At 47.1% G+C, this 27,400-nt stretch overlaps 1 protein-coding gene and 1 non-coding gene across 3 annotated transcripts; both read left to right on the top strand.

The window, feature by feature from the left end:
* Positions 1 to 9,660: 9,660 nt before the first annotated feature.
* LOC135909067 (U2 spliceosomal RNA) lies at positions 9,661 to 9,847 on the top strand. Its single transcript, XR_010566554.1, has one exon. It is a non-coding gene; the product is annotated as a U2 spliceosomal RNA (small nuclear RNA).
* Positions 9,848 to 17,909: 8,062 nt separating this feature from the next.
* LOC135908981 (endothelin-converting enzyme 1-like) lies at positions 17,910 to 25,075 on the top strand. 2 transcript variants are annotated; one of them, XM_065440842.1, is made up of 3 exons: positions 17,910 to 18,825; positions 21,739 to 23,465; positions 24,112 to 25,075. In XM_065440842.1, the coding sequence occupies exons 2-3, from the start codon at positions 22,387 to 22,389 to the stop codon at positions 24,506 to 24,508; spliced, it is 1,476 nt and encodes a 491-aa protein (XP_065296914.1). In that variant the 5' UTR covers positions 17,910 to 18,825; positions 21,739 to 22,386; the 3' UTR covers positions 24,509 to 25,075. The 2 variants fall into 2 exon arrangements, with proteins under 2 accessions (XP_065296914.1, XP_070389741.1); XM_070533640.1 differs by lacking the exon at positions 17,910 to 18,825 and adding an exon at positions 18,847 to 19,155.
* The last annotated feature ends 2,325 nt before the right edge of the window (positions 25,076 to 27,400 follow it).

Below are 27,400 nucleotides of genomic sequence, written 5' to 3'. Positions count from 1 at the left end.
TGCTTCCACTGATTGAATACAGACGGCGCATTTTGTGCATGCAAGATGAAACTCGGGTCGTTCCTCATGCTGGCCTGATCTCTAACAAATTTGCAAAAGAAAGAAAAGGGTGGAAATGCAGTGTCATGATCTTTTTTGTATTTAGACCCCACCGACATCCAATTTTCTTGAAGTCCAGATGGCAACTTCGAGACAATTTTGTTGACCACTCTTGCGGTATCCAAATAGCCAAGACCGGCGAGATACGGGTCAGTTTTCGCAGCCTCGAGTTTAGCAGGAGGTCGCCAAGTTCCTGGAGTCTGGTATTTTCCCGGTAAGCTATCTTCGGGAAGTCTTCCAGCCGCTTCAGTAGTGCATCCTCAATTGCCTCAGGGCGCCCGAAGACGTCGTCGAGCCGTTTCCACACAACGTTCAAGCCCGTTGAAAAGTCATCCACGTGCACCGATTTCAACCTCCGAGCCTGATTTGACGATTCAGGGCCGTGCCATTTGATGAGAAGGTCCAGCTCTTCCTGGGCCGAAAGACCTAGATCTCTGACGACACCTTTGAACGATGATTTCCAAGCGCGAAAGTTCTCAGGTCGATCATCAAACTTGATAAGACCGCTTGAAACAAGGTCTTTGCGGCACAGGAATTTGAGGACATCGGCTAGCTCTGAGCTTGAACTGTTGTGTGCCGGGGCGTGCACAAGCGGCTGCGGTTCAACTCGTAAGTCCATAGGACGACTCGTAGCTCCAGCATGCTTATAACTTGGGTTGTTAGGTGCAGCATGGTAGTCAGGTGGGCGTTCATCAGCTCGCAGACACATCGAATTATTCGCAGCTGTGTTGGCCCTCGGTGACGTGTGAGCATTGTTTATGTCGTCGCTAGAGTTGGTGGCAGCCACCTCAGTAAACACGAGCGCAGAGTTGCGTAGGGCTTGCTGCTCATCGATATAACTCCTAGTCTGCAGCGTTCGGTCCACAGGAGGGAGCGTGCGCATGCGCTCCCCGCCATCCTGCTCCACGGCTGCCTCGAGCGCATTCGCCTGTGCGTTTGCAGCTGCCGCTTCTTTTTCATGCTGCAAAATATCCAATTCAGCCTCAATCCTTGCCTTCTCAATACGCATCGCGGCCTCTCTGCGACCAAACCCTGCTCTGGACCGGATGGCTTCAGCTTGTGCGCGTGCTTGTACGGCGGCTAGGCTGATTGTTGACGAACCCGATCGTCGTGACTTCGAAGAAACGCTTGAGTGGGCCGATAGAGAGTGCTGCGACATTACCTCTTGTAAGCGGTCGCGTTCTCGTTCTGAAGCCTCGCGTAATTTGTCGCTCACGGTCACATAACGATCTGCGTCAATTGCTTTCAGAAGTTCTAGTTCCTGCTGGGTTTCAGATCTGCTCGTTTTGGCGAGGAAGGTAGAGTATCTGGCGACGACGTGCTCGTAGCGCTCATAGCTTGCGCGAAGTTGCGTTGCGGCGTTGTTAACGTCTTCCTCTTTTGCACATGACACTTTGAAAATAGCTGTCTCCACGTTCTTCCAGGCAGCGTCAATTCTCCGGCAGTGCTCTTCGCGGCTCGTTTCATACGTTTCTTTAGCTTTCATGGAAAACGTAGTTGCTCTTTGGGATCGAATGTTTGCCGTAGAAGCTTCATGCTCTCCTGTCATAACTTGAGACGTTTCAGGCGTCAGCTTGTCCTGATCCATTTTGGCGTGCGTGCTTCACGACGTATCTCACTCAAAGCGGACGTATCTGGTAAAGCCTGCTAAGCTGCGCGATGAAATTTGAAACGAGCCCACTTTGTCATTGCCCTGTGTGCCGTCAGCTGCTCAACTTGTAGGCGATGCCGTGTCCTTGCAGTAGGCGGATGTCGTGGTCAAACCGGAGGTCTTGCCGTGTGACGTATTACACTGCAGCGGACGTTTAGTTGGCGGCCGATGGCAGTCGACTTCACTTTTTTACTATGCTGGCCTCGTGGATCGCACTTGACGGGATCAAAGCGTCCGCTGTCCAGCTAGATAACGGGTCGAACGCAGTTGAACATTTCAAACAAACTTTAATTACACTGAGAAGGTCAAAAAAGCAAGTTAAAAATACACAAAACGTTCAGTTTTAGCCCCGTAAAAAAGTGGTCCGCTCTCTAGGGCCGGTGGGGCGAGTCTGCCCGTCCCGCGCTTTTCCAACCGCGGTTTCCATCCCCGTCGCCGCCCCCAGGCTCGGGAAACAACACACGACTACCCGAAGCGTCGTCACTGGGTCACTTCCAGGAACCGAACGGAGGGAGCGGGGTCCTTTCTCTCGCGCACAGCTCGGAGTCCGCGGGGGGCCAGTGAAAGAGAAAGCCATAAAAGTAAGGAAGGCTCGCTTCCCTCTTGAAAGAAAAGTCTGGCCGTGCATTCGCGATGCGCACAGAACAGAAGCTACTCTGAAAAAGAGGGCAGCACTGTGACTTTTCAATATAACCCACGCTCCCTGTCATCATTTACCCGAAATTTGTTCTCATTCCTAAGGTTGAACCGTTTCATTATTTATGGACGGGCTTTTTAATAATGCAGCGCGTAAATAGTATTGCATTAAAAAATAATGTTGGAACACCCTCTGTTCTCTGCCGGCTATCTGCTCAACTATGTCTAAAAAACCAATAAGTGCGTTCTGGTTAACGTTGCCAATAAGGGCGCGATCCCTTCATCCAACCCGTATCCCCGTACACGCCGCCGGCCTCTTCTCCGTGACGTCACTCGTCGAGCGCTCAGGCTTTCTCTTGTCTAGGCGTTGGAGTGGGGCGCTGCCGCCGATAACCGTCGCGAGTGGAAAGGGGGAGGCGCATAGGAACCAGTAGGAACGACAGAACATGTGAATGTACGCGGAATGGCGCCGGCGCATACCTCCATCCCCACACACTTGTCTGTTCACTGTTTTCATTGAATAGCATGAAACCTGACTTTGGACACTAAATGTTAATCCTAAATTTTCACCTTCTTGTTCAGACATATCAGCCAGACGTTGCATATCACTTTGCTTGCTAGCAAAGTTTCTACTATGGTGCCCGCCTGCTTGTGTGAGAGGCTAAACCCAGCATCACTTACTTCTAGCGCCCTTTCCATCAATATCAATTACACCATGAAGAGCGGCTGGGATACTGGTCACCCATGTCTCAGTCTCTTGGTGATATTAACTTTCTCTACGCTCATCGCCCCTTCCCATTCAACGCAAACGGTACTTGACCCGCCAATGATCCGCGCCATATGCCGAGAGACACGTAACCTACGACAGAAAAAATCGTGGGCACGGCAGCCTCGTTCAGACACCTTATCTGTTCTTCCACCGTGGTACGGGCCCCGCTTCGGCTCTTCCGCTGACTCCATATGTCGGACCTGTGGCATCGAGGAGGACTACTTGGAACACCTAGTCCTCCAGGGCGCCAGTTTGTCCCGACGACAAACCGAGAGCACTACACTTGCGCGAGCATTTGGGTTCCGAAGCGAAAACGGAGTGCGCGAACCGGCTGTGGTGTTGTCTAACGCAATGTGTGTAACGAAGGCCAGGCTGGCACAGTGGTGGCGTATGAATTGGCAACGGCTCAGATTGGCCAACTCTGAGAGGAAGAGATGAAATTCAGTGTCTACAAGTCAATGTCTGTGCACCAGATCGGGCTGTGTGTACAAAGGAACGGGGCGCGGGACTCCTCCCCTCTTAAATTTTCCCTCTTTTTTATCGCCATGTATATGTTTATCCGGCAAGGGCAATTTAAAGCAGCCCGCCCGTTATAAAAGGATCAGCCACATATCGTTTTCATGATCACTGCTAGCAGACAGCACTACTATCACTATGGAAACAAAAACTCATATTCCTGAATGTTTATAGCCCCCCTAGGGATAAACGCCTGGCAGCAGCTACACTAGTAGGCAAAGCATATAAAGCTGCAAAGCATGCACAATTCGTGCTGCTGGGAGATTTTAACGCGCACCATTCAGCCAGGGGCTATCAAAAATGTCAAAAGAAGGGCACTAAACTCTGGGAGACCGCTCATGACCGTGGTTTTACTCTTCTTGTTGACCCTGAAAGACCAAACCGCATAGGCAACAGCGTGAGTCAAAACACCTCGCCTGATTTGACCTTCACTAGGAACATAGACAATGCCATCTGCGAGAATACCGAACTAAACGTTGGTAGCGACCATTACATTCTCTGCATTACGGTACCATCCAGAGGCTACAAGCGAAATAAGCTGAAAATTAAGCACACTAATTGGGACGCTTTCCGGTATGTTCGCAATGGACGCGAACCCGCAACCATTACAAACATTAAAGAGTGGATATCCACACTTCCCAAAGACGCCGCAAACTAAACCAAGAGGTAGACCAGGAGAAGGACGGCCCGGCTCCTGATGCTAAACTGGTCCACCTGTGGTCTGCGCAACAGAGCTCGCAGAAGCGCTGGGTCGCCAAGAAACACAACCATTGCCTACGCAGACGCATCGCGCAACTCTAGCGGGATATCGAAAGATACTCACAACAGCTCAGTCAGGAACGCTGGCACCAGCTATGCGACCGCCTTAACGGCCAGCTAGGGCGCAAAAACAGCTGGTGTCTGCTTAAGCACCTACTTGACCCCAGTCAGACTAAAACAGCATCACAAAAGAACCTTCAGAGGATCATACACTCTTTTCCGGGAGATAAAGATGCCCTTTTTCAAGCTCTTATAAAGCGCTACTTTAATACAAGCACCAATATTCCTCTACCCGTAGCTTATACCGGAAAAGAAAACAGGGAATTAGACCGCGAAATTATGGAATCTGAAGTACGTGCTGTCCTAAACAACCTCAACACTACAGCGGCGGCTGGCGAGGACCGCATTACTAATAAAATGCTACGGAACGTAGACGATCAGTCGGTTACCGAAATCAGCAATTTTTTCAACATCCACTGGAAAGAGGGAAATATACTCACCAGCTGGAAACATGCAAACGTAATTTTCATACCCAAACAAGCCAAGAAGCTGGAGCTAGAGAATCTCCGCCCTATCTCCTTAACCTCTTGCCTGGGGAAGATTATGGAAAACGTAATTCCTAACAGGCTAAACGAGTATACTGAAAGCAATGGGCTGCTGCCCCATACGTTGATAGGCTTCAGATCAAATGTGTCAATTCAAGACATTATGTGGCAAATTCAGCAAGATATCCTACACCCGGGCCCTATAAGAGCCACCCGTACAATTCTAGGGCGGGACGTGAGTAAAGAGTTTGACAATGTGTCACATGCTTCAAAACTCACAAATCTAGCCCAAATGAATGTCGCGAAGCGCACTTATTGCTTTACTACAAGCTTTCTCAAGGACCGCACTGCAGAAATACATTTTGGGGACATTAAAGCGGACAGTTTCGATTAGGTACAAGGGGCACCCCTCAGGGTGTGGTCCTCTCCCCCTTCCTTTTTAATATGACTAGGCGAAACCTGCCTCCATTACTGGAAAGGATCCCGCATATCAAACACTCCATTTATGCCGATGATATCACCATCTGGACCAATAGCGGTTCCGATGGAGAAATCACGGAAGCATTACAAGCGGCCGCGGATACTGTCGAAAAATTTGTGCGACGGAATGGTCTATCGTGCTCGCCGACAAAATCGGAGCTTCTCCTCATCGAGATAAATCAACCAAACACGCCACCGAAAGGGACGCCACCTCACCTATACGAATCAGTATGGAAGACGGCCCAGTTCCGCCCGTACTGACTATAAGAGTTCTGGGCATGCTAATTCAACATAAGACACATAATTCTGAGGCGATTGCCCGAGTACAGACGACAGCCTGTCAAATATGTGGCCTAATCAGACCAGTAGCCACACGACACCGCGGTATGAAGGAGGCTGATATCTGCCATCTGACGCAGGCTTTCCTCATCAGTCGAACTGTGTGTTCTTTCCCTTACTACCACCTAAGCCTTTCTGACAAGGAAAAGGTTAACAACGTCATTCGCACAGTTTATAAAGCCGCTCTTGGTCTCCCGAGCTACGCGAACACTGAACGATTATTTGAGCTAGGTATATACAATACCCTAGACGAACTCGTGGAGGCCCATAAAACAGCCCAACGTGAACGACTCTCCAGCACCGCAACTGGCAGGGTCATTCTAAGTAAACTCGGCCTGAATCCCGTTATGAATTCAGCAGGAAGAACAACATTACTCAGTGCGGTCAAACGCCGTTTGGTTATAAAACCGTTACCGAAGAACATGCTCCCTGGGAAACACGACAAGAGGCGGTCTGCCAGAGCCAAGGCCCTTCAAGAAAGGTACAAAACCAACCAGCACACGGCTTATGTCGATGCAGCAAAGTAAAATCACCAAACTTACGTAGTGAGCGTTGCGACCGGAGAGGGAAGTATCCTCAACGCCAAGACCATAGAAACAGTGTCCACCATGGAAGCGGAGGAGACTGCCATTGCTTTGGACATCATGAATCCCTCCATGCAAACTATCATAAGCGACTCAAAAAGGGCAATAGTCAACTTTTCGAGAGGCAGCAGAGGCGTCTGTGCAGCGCGAGTCCTACCATCATCATCATCATCATCATCATCAGCCTGGTTACGCCCACTGCAGGGCAAAGGCCTCTCCCATACTTCTCCAACAACCCCGGTCATGTACTAATTGAGGCCATGCCGTGCCTGCAAACTTCTTAATCTCATCCGCCCACCTAACTTTCTGCCACACCCTGCTACGCTTCCCTTCCCTTGGGATCCAGTCCGCAACCCTTAATGACCATCGGTTATCTTCCCTCCTCATTACATCTCCTACCCATGCCCATTTCTTTTTCTTGATTTCAACTAAGATGTCATTAACTCGCGTTTGTTCCCTCACCCAATCTGCTCTTTTCTTATCCCTTAACGTTACACCTATCATTCTTCTTTCCATAGCTCGTTGCGTCGTCCTCAATTTGAGTAGAACCCTTTTTCGTAAGCCTCCAGGTTTCTGCCCCGTACGTGAGTACTGGTAAGATACACCCATTATATACTTTTCTCTTGAGGGATAATGGCAACCTGCTTTTCATGATCTGAGAATGCCTGCCAAATGGACCCCAGCCCATTCTTATTCTTCTGATTAATTCCGTCTCATGATCCGGATCCGCCGTCACTACCTGCCCCAAGTAGATGTATTCCCGTACGCCTTCCAGTGCCTCGCTGCCTATTGTAAATTGCTGTTCTCTTCCGAGACTGTTAAGCATTACCTTAGTTTTCTGCAGATCAATTTTTAGACCCACTCTTCTGCTTTGCCTCTCCAGGTCAGTGAGCATGCATTGCAATTGGTCCCCTGAGTTACTAAGTAAGGCAATATCATCAGCGAATCGCAAGTTACTAAGGTATTCTCCATTAACTTTTATCCCCAATTCTTCCCAATCCAGGTATCTAAATACCTCCTGTAAACACGCTGTGAATAGCATTGGAGATATCGTATCTCCCTGCCTGACGCCTTTCTTTATTGGGATTTTGTTGCTTGCTTTATGGAGGAGTACGGTGGCTGTGGAGCCGCTATAGATATCTTTCAGTATTTTTACATACGGTTCGTCTACACCCTGATTCCGTAATGCCTCCATGACTGCTGAGGTTTCGACAGAATCGAACGCTTTTTCGTAATCAATGAAAGCTATATATAAGGGTTGGTTATATTCCGCACATTTCTCTATCACCTGACTGATAGTGTGAATATGATCTATTGTTGAGTAGCCTTTACGGAATCCTGCCTGGTCCTTTGCTTGACAGAAGTCTAAGGTGCTCCTGATTCTATTTGCGATTACCTTAGTAAATAGTTTGTGCGCAACAGACAGTAAGCTGATCGGCCTATAATTTTTCAAGTCTTTGGCGTCCCCTTTCTTATGGATTAGGATTATGTTAGCGTTCTTCCAAGATTCCGGTACACTCGAGGTCATGAGGCATTGCGTATACAAGGTGGCCAGTTTCTCTAGAACAATCTGTCCTACGATTCCTGGACTTTACGAGTCCTACGCGACTTTACAAATGAAAATACTGTAGAACTCGTGTGGGTCCCTGCTCATTCGGGGAATCAAGGGAATGAGGAGGCGCACTGGGTAGCCCGAGGTCAAATCAACCGGGAGGTGTGCCCCTCAGACTCGGATGCAATGGATGAGGCAGCGACGACATACAACGAGATACCAAACTACTACAAGCAAAAAAGGCAAATCTACCCGCCTCCAAACGCAAGCCTCACGCGAGCGCAAGCCTCAATCCTGCGTCGAATCCAAGCTAACTCGTTCCCGAGCCCACATTGGCTGGCCATTAATACCAACGGACAATGGAACCCAATATGTCAAAATTACACAGATCAAACATTGGTTACCCAAAATCACATTCTTTGGGGGTGCGAGGGCTTACCCCCTCCCAGGTCGCTCCTGGCAGCTCCCTCACAACTGACGTGGGAGGAGCTGCTCAGAACGCCGGATGAAAAACGACAAAAAGCACTCGTTGCCTGGGCCGAAAGAGTCGCTCCTCGCGAGGGACCATCCTAGGACTCGGGCCTGCCAGATAACTGAGCAGAATCTCAATAAAGTTGTTACCACCACCTTGCCCTTCCACTCTGTGTAGGATGACGAGCGAAGCTGTGTATGTGGAGCCCTTAATGGCGAACTGCATCTCCGCCACGGGTAGGGCCGGTACCGCACTATCTTCGGGATCGGCCCATGTATGGGGAGTGCTTAACGCATCCTTCATCTCCGCCGCGGATAGGCCACTATCGCACTATCATCGAGGTCGGCCCACGTATGGGCAGTGCCTAACGCCTGTGTCGCCTCCGCCGCGGATAGGCCACTATTGCACTTCCTTCGGGATCGGTCCACGTATGGGGAGTTCTTAACGCCTGCGTCAACTCCGCCTCGGATAGGGCCAGTATTGCTTTATCTTCGGGATGGGCCCACGTATGGGGAGTGCTTGACACCTGCTTCACCACCGCCGCGGGTCAGGCCGATATTTCGCAATCTCCGTGATCAGCCCACATACGATGAGCTTTTTGCTTACGACACGAAAATTTCCTTGGGTGGTAGAGGTATACAGATTCGCTGTAATAAAACCATGGATATTTACAATGGGAAGGAAGAAATGAGCAGGAAAAATCTGTAAAACACAAAGGCAGTGCATTGCTGTTTCAGCCTCGAGCTGGTTGCCTAGCTAAGGATAAACACATACTGTAGCAAATATTCCCAAGAAGATGAGACATGTGCCTGCTGTAGCGGCAGCATACATATGCAAAATTCCGGATACCACTGAGCATATCCTAGTTGAATCCGAAGGAATTCACCGAGTGAGACCCGTAGGTAATGAACCTTTTCCAGAAGCGCTTGGACTTAAAATGGACGGAAGTATCAAGCCGTCAGTAATCGAGATAAGTACGTTACGTGTACATTATTGGTGAAAAAAAGGAGGGAAGAGATTGATACGAACGGATCAGCTTGTGAGCCATTCCACTCTGTGATGCTGGATTACCAACGAAGCTGTTTAGCACACGACACAGAGGGAACACGGAATTTTGAACAAAGGTATGAACTCATTTACTCTGCTTTTTTGTGCACATTGGCATGGACGACGGGACCGCCACTACGGGAGAGCGGAAGGAAAGTAGATACGCAAGCGCTTGGAACGCCTACAAAGAGAGGACGAGGCGAACGTAGACATGGCCGACGCGTGTCACACTGTAGTATCTGTTCTTACCGGATTAATATCCGATACCGGCTCTATTGGGACCCAAGATATTTATTGGGACCCAAGAACTTATTTGTGCAACTTGGCGGAGCGCTTGAAGCTTGTTTCACCTCCTCCGCTGTCGACCAGTTATTTCACTACCACAGCGATAAGCCCACGTTTTTTGCCCACGCAGAACAAAACTGCAAGGAAGCCTAGCCATAAACAGCTTCGCTGTAAAATGCTACAATGAAAACATCTCCAGCATACCTGAATAATTCGCGCAGGCTAGGTGGATATTTGTTATTGGCCCGCTTCAAAGGGGAAGCCAATAAATAATTCAGTCAATAAATCAATCAGTCTTTATTTTCATTCTGTCAATGATACAGAAAGAAGGACTGTGACAAAAAGCTGTTTTTCAGAACAGCTTGACTAGGCCACAGCCCCATGGAAAAATTTCGGAGCGGTAACAGCGCTGCCGTAAAATAAATAAAAAATAGAAACTTAACAGACAGCGCAGTAGTATAGGGCAAACACTAAGTAAAGGAAATGCTAAGGTAATAGAGAAGGCAGTTTTTACAGTCGTCAAAAAATAAATACAAAACAGTTTCTTAGAAAAATGAATATCTGAAATGCTATCAAATACAAATGTCTAGACTAAATACACTGAATGTACAGGAAAAAAACAATATAGAAATCAATTTGTTACAAAGAGTTACATACAACCAGATGAAACAATTCGATACGGTATGGATTTGATAAACGAGACAAAGTTTGTGGTATAACCAGTGTTAAGTAGTAGAAATACCAGAGCCATACACCACTGTGTATAACTTTCGGATATCCTGATATGAACAATCATATAAGTCAAAATTTTAAGGTCATAGTGATTGAGGAGGCACGGAAGCGTGTAAGACAAGTGCTCTTTTTCGGAGTTTAATCGTGCTGTGTCTACTTCACAATTTTCTCCATGATAATTTAAATGCCTAATTCTTAAATTGGCCAGAACACGCAAATTTGTTATGTTCTTACAAGTGTCTAATTTGAAATTTCTGCTTAACGTTTAATTGTATATCTGGTGTATTTTAACTATTCCTTAAGTGTAGAATAAAACATTAGTAGATGCGGCAAAAGGTGCATTGAAAATATGCCTAATACATTTTTTCTGAACCAAGTATATTTGATTAAGATTTGTGACCGTCGTTGTACCCCATACTAGTTGGCAATAATTTAAAGGAGAGCTAAAGAGCGAATGATAGAGCAGAAGCTTGATTCCTTTCGGAAGTAAGTATCGAAGCCGACCAATTACACCTGTCAGCTGAGGTAATTTTTGCAGAAGATGTCTTACGTGGTAATCCCAATTCATATTCGTGTAAAAAAATATGCCCAGACATTTAAAATGGTCAACTATTTCAATAGTGTGAGTACTCAGTACTATGTCTTCATGAGGTGGTGTAATTTTATTTTTTGGTCGGAATATAACAGTTTTTGTTTTATTTTCGTTAATACGCATAGCATTTGCCGCTGACCATCTCTCTAGCGTTTTCATTGTGTGATTACAAGTTCTGATAAGCTCATGAATATCATGCCCTGAAAAAAGCATGCTGGTATCATCAGCATATATTATGTATTTCGCCTCGCAATCAATAATTACAATGTCATTAAGATAGATAATAAATAATAGTGGGGCTAGAATACTGCACCGTGGCACTCCACACAGCAAAGGTTTCACTCGGGAAATAGAGTCGCATATCTGAACGACCTGCTGTCTGTTCGATAAGTAAGAGTCAATAAGCGTTAGAGCTTGTCCACGAATACCCTAGCAATGCAATTTCTTTAACAATATTTTATGGTTTACTAAATCAAAGGCCTTTGAAAAATCAATAAAAATACCGTAAATGAGCGCCTTATTTTCAAATTGTTTAGGAATATACTCTTTTTGCTCCGGGAGTGCCAGTTCAACTGATTTATTTTTCCGAAAGGCAAATTGATTAGGTGTAAATAAATTATATTTATCAATGAAACTTGAAAATCGACTGTGCAGAATTTTTTCGAATGCCTTTGAGAACACAGGCAATATAGACACGGGTCTATAATTGCCAAGGTTATTTCAGTCACCTTTTTTGTGAAGCACGTTCACTTTTGCTATACGCACATTTAAAGGAAAGACAGAGTTAGTTAAACAAACCTGAAAGATATCGGCTAAAATCTGCGCGATAACATCAGACACGTCTTTGACAGGACGTATTTGAATTCAGTCTATATCACAACTGGCGCTATTTTTTATACTTTTTATTATTGATAAAACTTCGTGAGCGGTGGCAGGACACAAGTACAATGACTGAGCGTTGTGAGTACTTACGTAGTCGCACGCATCAGCCGGGGTTCCGGTCGTTATCATACCAGTGAAAAAATTATTAAATGCGTCAGCCAATGCATCATCATCATCACTGGGATTTGAAACAGTCATACATGCATCAACTTATTACTGCAGCAGCCTTGTATGTTCAGAAGTGGCAGAAAAGGTCAAATTATGGATCGTTAACGAAAGTTGCACTCACTACTGTGAAACCCACCCATCGTTCTGCTTTGCAAGGGGAAAAAGCTGTTTTCACAACTCACTCGTCATGGGAGGGACTTGTGCGCCGCCAACTTCAGCAACGTCACACATCACATGCGTGACAGCTTTTCTTTTCTTTTCGTCTATTTGGCTTTACATCAGTGTTTCCCGGGCGCGTGTTCCCACGCTGGCTCGTTTGCTTTGCTCCATGCGCGTTCTGTTTGTTTATTAACTTAGTGCAAATGACGCTGGCGTGTCAAGAATGAGCTATACTCTTGATCTTCAGGCACCAATCCTAACAAAGCACTTGCACGACTAATAACAGGACGATGACATTTGGTCCGTCTGCTTAAAATCGGAAGACGAGCTGAAACAGCGAGAACGAACACAGGCTGCGGCCAACGTGCAATTCGCGCTTCGTTCGTCACAAAGGCAGGCGAGTGCCCTAATCAGTGAGGGCGATTCATACCGCTGCCAAAGGGGCACTTTAGTTCGCGAATTACATTGATCTACATAGGTATAAATTCTGAACTAGTGCTACTAAACGGCAATTTTTGAATCGCAATTGAGTTTGTCTGTCCTTAACCCAGATAGGATATAAATGTTTGATTCGGTCTAACCTCAATCGCTAATGAAAGTAGAGTAGAGTAGTTTAAAGGTTGAACGTTCGCACTACTTGCACATGGCTGGCTGTGCCGGCTTGTGTGGGTGGTGGAAATAATTAAGGCATAGGTAGTGCTAATGATACCGCATCGAGCGGTTTATATTTGTTCGCTTATCGCTCATAATTTTCGTGCTACAAAAACGAAAAAAAAATCTGATTCTTATCTAAATCAAATTAATGTGCGCTTCTCTCTTGACAGGTAAGTCAACGACATAATCAAATATTTAACTTTTTGTAACGATGCAGCTGGGTCAACTTCGGAAAATCAATTCCTGGAACAGAGATAAGCCGACTCCGAAAGAACAAGAACCAGTCCTTGGATGGCACATTGAGTACACTTTACAACGCACAGGATAATCAAACTTTGCACGCGTAATGCGAAGGTTGTGGGATCGTTCCCCACCTGGGGCAAATTGTTTTTTCATCTGCTTTCACTTCCATGAATTTATCGTTTCGTTATTTCATTCATTAAGCACAAGTAATTTCCCGTATGTTGTACTTGGTGTCCGTGTTTCCTGGCTTCTTATGATACGACTAATTTCGCAATTATAGCTTACAGCTAGCACTACGCTAGCGCAAACTGGATGGGTCACTTGTCTTTTGATACACTTGCCTGGGTAAATGGCTTTAGCTTTCTTAAGTTCGCACGGGTCAATGCGTGAGGGGTTAGGTCAGAACAGCGTTGCACTGTTTGCCTTAAGCTGACCTAGGTTTGCATATGCAGCTGTGTTACAGCTAATTAAGCCTCAAGGTCAACTGTAGAGCAGCTTTCAGCTAGTGTCAAAGAATCAGGGGCACACATAGAAGGTTAGTGGGAGATACATTTCTCATGCAACCTGAAATGTTTGTTGTAAAGGTGGTTGACAGCTGCTAGGATGTCTACGCACATCTTGGTAGTGATAACGAGTCGGTAGCTGCGTACAACAATGCCGTCTTTCGTGTGTAATGAGGATATCTACAGGGGCTTGTTTTCACGGCATATCTTATTTTGTTGTAGCGCAAGCTGAACAAGGACAACAGAAAGCGCTGTGTGTGTCAGATGTGCCTTTCTGTTGTCCTTGTTCAGCTTTCGCTACAACAAAATAAGATGTTCCGTGTATAGTTCATCCCGTAAATCCAAGTAGCTGCGTAACTTCCGAATGACGTCAGCTTCCTGTCGCGCCAACTTGTGCTTGTATGACAGCGAAGCTGTCTATGGCTACCCTCCGGAAAATCGTGGCGCGAATTGTAAAGTCCTTGCGGCAAAGCCAATTCTCTTGCGAATGCTCTATAGCTTTCAATCTAATCTAGGTACTTGGGAAAAATAATTATACTGAAATTTGCCGCTAAGACGACTCCATCAATACGCCAAGTTTGATTTAACAGTCAAAATTAGTTCGTTCGCATTGAAGTTGTAAACGATACAGAATTCCCGCCTGCTGTCAATGCATGGGCATCTACGGAGGGAGTATGGTGACAGAAAGCGGCCGCAATTCTTGTTTCAAGAAAACTCTCTGGACACGAATTATATTACGCGTGCCCGCGTAGATGACGCCAACATTAGGCCGAGTTTCATTAACTTTTCACATTGTATAGTTCGCAGTGAAGCAGCAAACATTGTGGAATTTCCATCTGGTGTCATTACATGGGCTTCTAAGGAAAGGAAACGGACAACCCCATATTTGTCTGCTAGAATAAAGCTCTAGTCCTTCGAAGATTCATTCAGCTAATTAACTCGAAAAAATGCTCATTTGCTACTTAGAGAAAACGTGTTTTGTTTTGTGCAATTTTTCGAACTGTGCCCCGGTCAACGCACATCGTCGCTTGCGTCGAGGCTCTGTTTAACGGACCCCTGCGCATAAACGACGCTCCGTCGCAGTTGTGTCAACAACACCTGCGTCTTAATAGGGGCGTCGTATGAACCCTTCGGTGGAAGCTGTGTGTATGTATGACGAAGTGCGCGACGTAGTGCGCGCCTGATATGGCGACCAAGGAGAAGTTTTGTACCATTTCGCTCCACCGCTGGCTATGGGAAGGCCACGCGTGATAAAAGAAAGCGCAACTAAATAGCAAGAGACAAGACAACAAATGATTATGTACTTATTTGTATTTCACGTAAATGACATGCACACAAATAGATGTACAGTTACATACTAACAAAACTCTGTACCGATATAACTGACACCACCATAGCAGCGGCGCTGGTGGACAGCCATCACAGGAAGGAATGGCTCCTCAACTTTATTGGCGATGTTGCTGCATGGCCGGTTGTTCGGTTTCTTGCAAAGCTTGATTCAGGCGCTTGCCTGAAAGCAGAAGATTCGCCAAGGTATTGTAGACTTTCTCTGCGGATTCACTGAACATTGGTAAACTCGGAAAACGGTGTAGCAAGTCTCAAATAAAATGGTCTTTTACTGACCTGTATTTCACTCCTAGGCGATACCTTTGCAGTTTGAGGCTCATGCGATGAATTCAAAGTGGGTGCTGACACAATGGTTCATTCAAAATTATCTCGAGTGGTTTGTGATCAGATTCCACTACGACCTCCGGCTTCCAAAACCAGTAGTGCTGGAATTTCTCGTAACCATGTAGGACCGTTAGCATTTTTATATTTGTGCATAAATATGTTGTGTTTTCGAGAGAGACCACGAAGAGTGCGCTAGTAGCTGAACGTTTCTAATGATCAAAGCGCCGAGTCCATTTGACAGGCGTCTACGGATAGCGTGATAGGCTAGTCTTTCTGGCAGTGAGCCTGAACTGGAGCTTTTGCCAAGGTCTCAAGAAAAGCTTTGAAAATAGTCTGGTATTAGTCTTCGCAGACCTTCGCGACATCCTCTTTTCTAAAAAGTTCGCGGAATGCAGCTGTGATCGCCGACAAATGTGGAATGACCTGTTATCATCATCATCAGCCTGGTTACGCCCATTGCAGAGCAAAGGCTTCTCCCATACATCTCCAACTACCCCGGTCATGAGAAAAATGCGGCCATGTCATCCCGACGAACTTATTCGTGTCATCCGCCCACCCTAACTTTCTGCCGCCCCTTCATACGCTTCCCTTCCCTTGGAATCCAGTCCGTAACCCTTATTAACCATCAGTTATCTTATGTCCTCCTTACATGTCCAGCCCATGCCCATTTCTCTTTCTTGATTTCAAATATGATGTCATTAACTCGCGTTCGTTCCCTCACCCAATCTGCTCTTTTTTTATCCCTTAACGTTCCTCCATCATTCTTCTTTCCATAGCTCATTGCGCAGTCCTCAATTTAGGTAGAACCCTTTTCGTATGCCTCCAGGTTTCTGCCCCGTACGTGAGTCCTGTAAGACACAGGTGTTATACACATTTCTCTTGAGGGATAATGGCAACCTGCTGTATTCCCTTACCACTTCCAGTGCCTATTTACCTATCGTAAACTGCTGTTCTCTTCCGAGACTGTTAAACATTACTTTAGTTTTCTTCAGAATAATTTTTAGACCCACCCTTCTGCTTTGCCCATCCAGGTCAGTGAGCATGGACTGCAATTTGTCCCCTGAGTTACTAAGCAAGGCAATATCATCAGCGAATCGCAAGTTACTCAGTTAGTCTCAGTTATCTCTTATTCCAAATTCTTCCCAATCCAGGTCTCTGAATACCTCCTGTAAACTCGCTGTGAATAGCATTAGAGAGCTCGTCTCTCCCTGCCTGACGCCTTTCGTTATTGGGATTTTGTTGCGTTCTTTATGGAAGACTACGGTGGCTGTGGAGCCGCTATAGATTGGCTTCAGTATTTTTACGCACGGCTCGACTACACCTTCATTGCGCAATGCCTCCATGACTGCTGAGCTTTCGACTGAATTAAAGGCTTTCTCGTAATCAATAATATATATATATATATATATATATATATATATATATATATATATATATATATATATATATATATATATATATATATGTATATATATATATATATATATATATATATATATATATGTGTGTATATAAGGGTTGGATATATTCCGCACATTTCCCTGTCACCGGTTTGATGGTTATCATGATTGATTGATATCACGTCAAATTTCATTTGTGACAGCACGTACACAATACATTTCTCCTGTAAATTTAAGCTGTTTGAAACAAATTCACCTGAAACGCCGAAAAGTTTTATATCTTGAGAACTTGCCGAATGGGTAACGGCGGGTAACGGCAAGAGAGAGAGAGCAGGCAGTCTGGACCAGAACACGGACAGTCGCGACGGAATTCGCCCTTGTGAAAGCTACGTGTTTATGCAGAAATAGAAATGCAAATCGTTGGATATTGTGAACGACGTGGTGTGGCATCTTCAGCAACAAATGTGGAGGAACTTTAGTAAGATACAAGCCTGTGACTGCTCTTTGGGATCGGATGTATTTCGTCATTCAGCGGCGGACAGCTTGTGTTCACGAAACATCTGCGGCGAGACTGTACGTATTCGTTGTGTGCGCTTTGCACATAAAACATAAAGTCATGTTTTGCACCTGAATATCTTCTGAAACACTATTCACGTGTATTTTAGATCATGCAAACATCGATGCTGTTATAATAAAGCTCTTTATTTGCAGCAAGTTGGTGTGATCAGTGTCGTGATTTCACTCCGCCTATGCAGCAGTGCCAACCTTCAAGGGTAAATGTGCACGCTAATTCTGAGCCATAAATAAGAATATATAAATATATATATCCAACGCAAGCCAGCACCGCAACAGCGCTAGCAGAAGAGGACGACGCCGGCGTCAGTCGTCTGTTGCACGGTACTCCTCGCATGCTTCATTCCGCTTTCTACACACATTTCACTTTCCCAAGTATAAGTTATTGAGATGTCGCATGTGGTTTCTAAATTTATATTATGAGTGAATAACATTGAAAACATCATCTAGTTTTAGTAAGTGGTCATTTTTCTGGTATCAGTGGAATTGTCATTAGAATCCAGGCGGCGCTAGCGTGACCTGCGAGAACCAGCCCCATTGGCCCTATGCGAATGTCACGGGCTTGTTACGAGCTATAGCAGAAGAAGAAGAAGGGTAACGGCATTTCCGATTGCATATCCTGGGCCCTTCGATTTACGACCACAGCAAGCAACTGAGCGATGCTTCCGAGCTCTCAGCATCAAGCCGATAAGAGCAAGAGGCGGCGTCGCCCTCGAAGTAACTCCGCAAGCTCTAGAGGACGCGAATTTTCTCGGAGCTCCAATTCCTCTGGCGAGCTTGAAGGGACGCGCCAGCATCCGAGCGTTCCCAGTCAAAGGGCTACCGCAGACGCCCCGTTCGATTCAGCTCAAGGAACAGGCGCGACCGCCACCACCGGATCAGACGCCGAAGCTCCTGTGAACGAACCTCCTAAATGTAAGCGAAGTCTGTCGTTTTACGACGTCGTCCAGCCCACTCCATCCGACATCACCACACCTCAGGAACAACAGACCGGTAGCACCGAACATGGCATGCGCAAACGGGGCATGGCTTCTACGACTGAATCACCTTTTTCGGTAGAACCAGGAGCCGCCGACGGGCGACCAAAACAAGCTCGACCAGTCGCCGAAGGCGAAGTCCAGCCTCCTCCAGGACAACGCCACACCTCGCAGCCGACACCGGCACTAGAGTCTGCTGCTAGCTCTCGGTCGATCACAGAACATGTGACATCTTCCACATCGAACAAGGAAGCAGCCCAGACAACCCTGACGGGCGAAGTCCGCAGTGCAAAGCTACCGCCTGGTACGGTTAAGGCGAGGACACGCTCCGGCTCTACCGTCACTCTGGCGGTGCCCATCGACGCGGCCTCGCGAAGCGGACACTCGGGAAAATCGTCGACGCAAGACTCGGGGTCCCAGCGCGAGCCTTCGTTCTCGTCCTTCATTCAAGGTCTGAAGACGTTGAGCGCAGAACGCATTGCGGAGCAGCGGGCCAGGCGACGAGGAAGCAAGTCTTCGATCTGGGACTCGGAACACGTGAGCGAGCTGTTTCTTATACAAGTCCACGCCGTACTGAACAGGCTCAGCTGTAAGTGTGTGACCTCTGGCAATCGAAAAGGTGTCAGATATAGTCGTTGCAATGTGCGACATATCATGGGAGGCACTGAGTTGCGAATCCTGGGCTGTATTTTTCAAACCGAAGCATTTCTGCCCCATCTCACGAATTTTCGGGCGCTGCTGCTGTGATCGTCTTGCCGCGCGTACCACTGGGTTTCATGCAACGCTACCAGATGGAACTAGCCTCCGCGCATGCCAACGGAACCTACATGCAAGCTCTGTTTTATGGTGGTGACAGCCTTTGTAAAGGTACTTACCGCCACCAGCTAGACTAGGGGGTTACGCTTTCCGACAACTTATAAGATGTGGGAAGCAAAATGGCAAACGTCCTCAAAGCAAACATTTGGGGACGCGAATTAATTAACTTTTACGGCGAAGCTGTTAAGGGCTACTTTCCCCGCTATCGAGTCCGCGTGTAGAAAGAAAGAAGCCCGACGATAGGGCAATGCCGGGCCGACCCGCGGCGGAGGCGGCGCAGACGTTAAGAATCAACGAAGTATGTCGGTATTGCTACAGCTCCCTACATCATCCGAGGCCTTGTCTCGCCGTCATGTTCATTTTTTTTTTCTTTGGAAAGCGAAGGTTTCTTTCCCTGTTCTAGCGATTTTCCGGGCGTTGCTGGGAAGGTCTTGCCGTGTGTGCCGCTGGGTTTCTTGCAATGCTACCAGATGGCACTAGCCTCCGCGAATCCCGAATGGCACCGCTGCGGCAGCGTTCAACAGTTTGTGCGTATGGCACGAGCCATGCCTGCTTTCCTGTGCGACAGAAATGCAGGCGCTGAGCAGTGGAGGTCGCGTGCTGTGCTCTGATAGTGTAAACATTACAATCATCCATAAACTGAAGACAGTCCTCGGAACTGGCGTCTTAAGCGTCTCGACAGCATGCTCGCCAGGAATGCAGAAGGAGCAGGTAAACACGCGCCAAAAATGGCTGCAAAGCATGCGCTCAGTGTCGAGGACATCAGGAGCGCCTTCGCTGCGCAGCGAAACGTGGTGCAGACGCCGAATCTATGTATACAATGCATACATTCAATTATATTATTTGAATTACGCGCAGCTCTAGAATACCTTTTAATATTTCTGCCACGATGCGATGTGCCATGTGAAGCAGTGATAATGATCAGTCCTCTCAGGCATTATATAAAATGACGCGCAACAACGTATCAAGCAAACACGTCTCCCTGTGTATTCTGTGGAATACTCAGACAAACAGCAGCGGCGCAAGCAGGGTGACATGCAACATCAACTCCCCACTCCGATATTGGTCTAAACACTGAAGAACTTACGCACTCACCTCCAACGTCACCACTAATTATCGTCAATCAAGGCAATGCCGTGTAATGCCCTCGGGCCCCGAGGGCAATGAAATAAATAAATGAATAAATAAATAAGTAAATAGATAAATAAATGAATGAATAAATAAATAAATAAACCGCATGCAAATCTTTGCTTATATCGATTACCACAGTGCACGGGATCCATCGATGTTTTTTCTTTAAGGCACGCATGTGCGGAAGGACGGCCGAAAACGTTTTTGAGCATGGAAATCGCTGGAGAGCCTAATTTTATTCGGACTTCGCTCCACACTGGAATTTCAGCGGCCGGTGTCATAATTGCGAGGACTACTATACCGACTGCTCCTTTAAGGTGGAGGGCTGCGGGGCTCGCAGTAACAAAATGTCGTTTTTTTTTTCTCAATCCGGTGGCTCAAAAATACCTCCGATCGAGGATAGTAGTGTGAAAAGCACCACAGCGGGTGCGACGCACTACCTAGAAGTGCTCGAAGTTGAGAGTGCATAATCAAGCACGTCGTACCAAACCATAACGGCTGAAACCAAAGCATTAGGGCTATTGCACCTAAACCTCGACCCCAGCCTCCATTATGTCACCGCGAACAGCACAGGTACTGCTGGTTTGCTGACGCGACAGCTGAGTCGAGCAAACACTGGCTGTAAGCATACAACAAATAGAGGGTGAGCGCTATGGCTACCGTTCGCTGGCTCGTTTGAGAAATCGCTGGCAAAATATCGCTGCCGCATGCAAGCACTGAAATTCCTGTCTATAGATTCCTTGCTCGAATAGCTCTATCCTCTTCACCATAGCGCACACAGTTCTGTCACAGGGGAGCCTAATAGCGAGCTAAAGATACCAAGTAGTGTCAACGCATAAGCACGGTTTCCAGGGTAACATCGCCAGCGTATTTTACAATATAACTCATGCTATGGTTCCTCAGCAAAAGCATGCAAATCTACATAATGAAAGGTGCGAACAACCACTGGCCTGCGTCATTATCAATGTTTCTCGAATTACGTTCATGCCCGAACGGCAGGTGTAGGAATATTCACGTAAAGAAAGCAAACAATAAATTGAAAAGCGCATGTGCCTTCTTTCTGGTAACGTTAGGACTTGAGACTGACTCCAACCAAATAACTGAGTTTTATTATCCCGACGTTTCGGAGCCCATTCGGCTCCATCTTCACGGGGTTGTTCCTCGGGGGTCTTTGCAAAAGACCCCCGAAGTCTTAAAGTCTTAAAGGCTTAAAGTCTTAAAGCGTCTTTGCAAAAGACGCTTTAAAAGCGGCACACCGCCACCCCCGAAGAACAACCCCCTGAAGAAGGAGCCGAATAGGCTCCGAAACGTCGGGCTAATAGAACTCAGTTATTTGGTTGGAGTCAGTCTCAAGTCCTAATCAATTTCCCAACCAGAAGGGCAATTCTGTCAAAATGTTTAGCGTCAAGTTTCTGGTAACATGCACGCGCCCTCACTTTTTCTCAGCACGTAATTTTGGTATCAGGATTGAGTGAGATATTTCTTTCGTGCTTCATTTTACAGGGGCAGCGCGGTTCACGCATAGTGGTCAGAGTAGCAGGGATACCTATCACAAAGCGGCAAATCCTCCTCATGGCCATCTTAATTTTCGTAGTGACAACCGTGACAGCCGCCGTCGTCATCCTGTTCAGACGAGAGCAAGAAACTGCTCCGACAAAGCCGTACTGCAAGACCAAAGATTGCCTCGATCACGCCTGGCGCCTTTCCGATAAACTAAATAGCAGCCTCGATCCCTGCCAAAACTTCGGGGCTTACGTCTGTTCCGCTTGGTCCCCACCAAAGGGCTACCTTGAGCACTCTAACTCAGCCATGGATGACGTACGGAAATCTTGGTTCCCACTGTTCGGAAATATTCTTAGAGAAGGCGCCAAAACAATTCGAGTTGGCCGCAACCCGCTAGTCATGTACGCAACATGCATGGGCGACAGTAAACAGTACGGCTCGAACGTGGATATCTTCTGGAAATTCCTAAAGGAGTGTAGACTGTCGTGGCCGGAAGAGCCAGAGTCAAGTGACACCAGCGCCCTTGATGTACTGATAACGCTCGCGTTCAAGTGGCAGGTTTAACTCTTCTTTCAATTGAGACTACTGCGCTTGGGACCCGCACCAAATTGGCGTTTGACTTTAGATCCAGGCCCACTTGTACCGCTAATGTACCAGCATCATCTCACGATCAAAAATACCGGCGGATACGACAAGTACTGGGCTGCGTTCTTCTACATCCTCAAGGGAAGGTATGACAAGGACGCGACGATAAACCAGACGCTCATAGAGACAACCATGGTGTTGGAAGGGGACGGCTTTAGAAGACTCCTATTCGCCATGCGTCCACTTGGAGTCCAACAACTACTGGTGCCAATCGCCAAGATTAGACTCTACACTCCGCCTCTGGACTCGAAGCAGTGGCTACGGGCATTGAAGAAATTAGAGCTTCAGCCTGAGATAGAATCCAACGACCAGGTTGTCATAGCCGACAAAAACTTCTTCCAGACCATGGCGGCCGTGATGGCCTCGTACACTGACACCCAGCTGCTGTCCCTGATTGCGTGGTCTTGCGTGCAGCTCCTGGCACCGGCAGTGGATTTGCAGCTGCTGAAGTACCGGTACGACGAAGGTGTCATACTTTACCGGCCATACTTCTGCGAACGTTTTGTCGAGACCGCCTACCGACTCCTGGTGGTTGCCCTCACCTCTGTGTCGCGCTTCTCAAGACAGGAACGCGTCGTCATCTCAGCGAACTTCGACCACCTGGTTGCAACTGCCAGCGCTTTGGTCAACGCCACAGACTGGCTGGATGCCGAGAACCGACAACTGGCCGCTGTGAAGTTGGCTTTGACACGCCTGCAGCTGTGGCCCCCAGAGCATTTCTTGGAGAACGAGGCACTCGACCGCATGTACGCGGCTTTTCCGAGCGCCGAAATGCCGTTTGCAGAATATTGGATCCAATCGACTCGGTCTGTCACTGATACGTACCATGCGAGTGCCGATATCGACGTCTTGAGCTACGCGGTCAACTACGAACTGCCGTACCTCGTATACGATGCTGCAAATGGCGCAGTGAAGGTAGCTGTGGGTGCCATTACTCCGCCCCTGTACTACTCTGACGGGACGAAAGCTATGTTCTACGGAGGACTCGGATTCTCCATGGCGGTAAATCTCGTCGCATCCATGGACAAACAGGGACTGCGGTGGCATCCAAACGGCACTTTCGGCGACGCCTTTTTGTCCCAGTAAGCTACTTTAGCCTAGTTTTGTGAATGTGATGATTTTCGCTTTTACATGGCAGTTTATTCCAGAACAACACAGATAGACTACTTTCGTAATATGATAGACATAATAAAGCCATTATTTTGCTACTTCGCCAAGTTACAGCTTATGGTGATGCGCCATTGTTGGCAATGACACGGTTGTTTAAACTAAGCTAGCCTTTGTAGGTAATTGTGCGAAGAAATTTCTAGAATGAGTAAGGAGATCCTTTTGCCTGTAAAAATAGACAGACGTTCGCGTATTCTGATAATCGAACTGGAAGAGCTAGTTTCTGAACTGATATGTGACTGAAGAACCTTGATATCGCGATATGCTCTCAAGTACGCCCGAATGCATTTTGCAATAGCTGGGAAATGTTTACAGAGTGAAGCCGCCCAAACACTATACGAAATTAGCATTGTAGAAGTTATCTGAAAGCGCATAACTGCGTCCACAATATTCAAAAGTGGATGTTTTCTACCAGAATTTTTTTCCGCTATACGGATGCGAAAGTGCGTACTTAATAATCACAACGGCAAACTAAAATGTCCTGTCTTACTCCGTTCTCCGTACTACGCCGCACCTCCGTTTTGTTATAACTATCAAAGATTACAGTACTCTTCTTTACAGCGCCGCTTCTCGAGCCTTCGACGACCGCAACGGCTGCCTGGCGACGGCAGAGGATGCTCCCGTCGTTGACTCCCCCACCTATCAGACCCGACCCGGTTCCAGTACCAGCATCTTTCCCGAGATTCCCGCGCTCGAAGTGGCCTACGCAGCGTACAGGCCTTCCATCAGCGATAGCGACGACGACAGTCCGCAGGGTGTTTCCCGGAATCTCTCGGGCGATCAGGTGTTCTCCATGACTTTGTGCTACATGACGTGCAGCCTTCCCGGAGCCGTGGGTCCGCACATGGTGGACTGCAACAAAGCTGTGAGCAATTCGGAGGCATTCGCGCAGGCTTTTCAATGCCCGTACGGATCAAAAATGAATCCCAAGAGGAAGTGCACGTTCTTCACAGGATAAGTTGGGGCTGGAAAGGACCCAAATCACGCGCGATGTTTACCTCGCCACAAGTGTGAGCGTACACAATAGGTTTATCAGTGTCAGAAAATATACCCCTTGCCTGGACCTTGCAATGCCTTGAAATTGTGCTCGCCGCATTTTGCAAAGCAATGACGCTCTTTGCATGAGGACGTCAGCAGTGCAACTGGCACTTCGTCTACGTGCCTTGTTCTGGCGTAAGACGGACTCTAGAATACTGACGTGTTTTGTTTGGAAAATTCATGGCGGGCACGCAATACAAAACGCCTCTTTTTTACGTTTTCGGCGCTTTTTTTTTTGCTTTCTTCTTATTGCCCGTTCTTCAGCTCTCTGACTTCCTTGGTATTTAAAAATTTTACTTTTAGCTAGCAACAGTGTGCCCATCTGTGTGTCTCAGACGTCGAAAAACATTCACGTCATCGATCGCGTTTGCGGGCTGTTTGCACTTTTGTTTAATTTTTGTTTGCGAAGCCGTATTCACGAACGTGTTTTCGAAGGCGATGTCCAATGTATTTCTTGGCTGTGCTTAAACGGATTTTTTTTATTTCATCAAGATTTTCTTTGTAATTCGCGGCTGCCTAGCGTGCGTTTTCTAAGCCCGTCTGCCCTGCACCATTGAATATTCTACTGTTGCCTGAAGGGCACCTGGTGCACACTTACGGAAGGCTTGAAACAAGCTAATATTTGGCAGGTTTCAACTGCTTCCCGAGCCAAATAATTCGTATCATTTCTCTAGTAACTGCCACACACAGAGTTCAGTGAATAAAACCTTGTTTATGGCGAATTCTCTGGCAGCTCGACTGCGGTTCTCGCGGTGCTCGTTAGCGTTGCTCGAGACGAATGAAAACCAACTGCACGAAAAGCGTGGCGTTCTGTCATCGTGCCAAGTTATCCAATGTATTAAACGTACGATTGTTAGCACGTTGCACATTGATGTAGAGTTCGCGCCCGAGTGATGAATAAATTTCAAAGCTGCGGATTATTTCTTACATTCATGCCAGTTACTGCTCGTGTTGATGGTCAGCAAACTGGAAAGTTAGTGACGCCACGTGAAAAGCACGCCATTTACCGCATGTTATCATATTTATTAACGCGATGAGGTTTGTTAGCGTACTTTGGTCGTTTAGCCTATCTATCTATCTATCTATCTATCTATCTATCTATCTATCTATCTATCTATCTATCTATCTATCTATCTATCTATCTATCTATCTATCTATCTATCTATCTATCTATCTATCTTTCTTTCTTTCTTTCTTTCGTCGACCCAGCGCCCTATGTTGCCTACCTGCTTGAACCGCAAGGTAAATGCTGGCGGTTTATGCCATCGTGGCCGGTGCATCGTCTTATTTCAAGCTTAGTGGCCTGACTCTTCTCATACCGTCGTCGACACACCTTCTACGCCGAGTTATCGCGTTTAACATTGAAGTTGATTTCATGCCCGAGTGAAGACCAAATTTCAAAGCTGAGGATAATTTGGTGCCTTCATGCCATTTACTGATGGTGTTGATGGTAAATAAGGGGGAAAGAGAGTAAAACCAATTGAAAATCACAACCTTTGGCGCATCTTATTCTATTTATCATTGCCATTAGCTTTCTTTGCATACTGTAGTCGTTTTGAGCTTATCTATATATCTATCTATCTCCGTCGTGATCGGTCTGTCTACGTCATTCCACATTCGCGATCTGACTCTTGTCATGCCACCGCCGTCACCACTTCTATGTCTAAGTGTGTGCTCGTGGTTGTGATGTCGTCGAGGTCGTTACATTGCGGTCAGTCCTGCTTTGTCAGCCGGCCCCTGTCATGCCGTCGTTTTCACGGCATGATCGTCATACAGTCGGCGTGCATTCGCTGTCACAGCCGCCGTGATGCCGTGAAGGTCGTTCCATTGTCGTCGTCATTGCAGTTTAGTCATCTAACTCTCATCATGCAGGCGTCATGACGTCATCGTCACGTCATCGTCATCACGTAGTCGTCTCCATGCCATCGCCCTGCCGTTGCCGTCATGCGGTCGTTTTGCCATCGTAATCGCTTCAGTAAAGTCCTCCCATTGTCATCATGCCGTACTCGTCATAGGGCCTCCATCATTCCACTGACGTCGATCTTTCTTTGTCATTCTATTGTAGTCACACTCTCGTGAATCAATCGCGATTACGCCGCCATTGCCACGTAGTCATTTTCAGACAGTCACTCAGGCATCCCTCGTAAGGCAGTCGCTATCCCGCGTCTGTTATCAAATCGTCGTCACGTCATCATCGTGGCGTCTTCGTCGTCATACAGGTTTTATACAGTTTGTTGTCGCGCCGTCATCCGCGTAGGCCCGTCGTTATCTCATTGTGTTCACACATTTCTCATGTCATCGTTGTCAGTGCGCCGTTGTTAAACAGTGGTGATCGTTTCACCATGGTAATTCTAACTTTGACATCTCAGTTTGGTCATGTCGTCGTGATTAGCCACCGTCGTTACACAGTCATCGTCACGCAGCCTTTTACCCTCGTCATGGCTTCAGTAACTTCATTTACTCTGGTCCTACCGTAGTTGTCAAATCGCCTTCGTCGATCCATCGACGTCATTTCTTCCTTGTCATTCTGCAGCAATTATGTTTTAGCCCAAAGAAAGTACACAGGGTGCGCTTTTTTTTCTTTTTGTGGTTATTGGCTCTCTATCGAAGCGAAGGAACCGGGCCGAGAGCTGTGTCGGTGACGTCGAAACACGAACACGAGCGGCGCTGGCGACTGACCGCGATGTCAACTCGGGCATGTGCTCTCGGCCTGCCGAAGCAGTCGTAACTGACAGTTACTATGAGTGCGTGACGTCGAGGGAATTATTATGCCCGCACAGCAAATTTGAGGGATCAGGAAACTGGTGGGGAC

Source organism: Dermacentor albipictus, chromosome 2 (assembly GCF_038994185.2).
Source record: "Dermacentor albipictus isolate Rhodes 1998 colony chromosome 2, USDA_Dalb.pri_finalv2, whole genome shotgun sequence".
NCBI classification, from domain to species: Eukaryota; Metazoa; Arthropoda; class Arachnida; order Ixodida; family Ixodidae; genus Dermacentor; species Dermacentor albipictus.
Note: the sequence above shows the minus strand (reverse complement) of the source record. Positions and strands in the feature narration are given on the sequence as shown.

Excerpts from the sequence above, each read along its gene's own strand:
- LOC135908981 (XM_065440842.1), top strand. The coding sequence starts at position 22,387 with ATGTACCAGCATCATCTCACGATCAAAAATACCGGCGGATACGACAAG. Across the intron at positions 23,466-24,111 it reads GGCGACGCCTTTTTGTCCCA|CGCCGCTTCTCGAGCCTTCG; the intron begins GTAAGCTACTTT and ends TCTTCTTTACAG.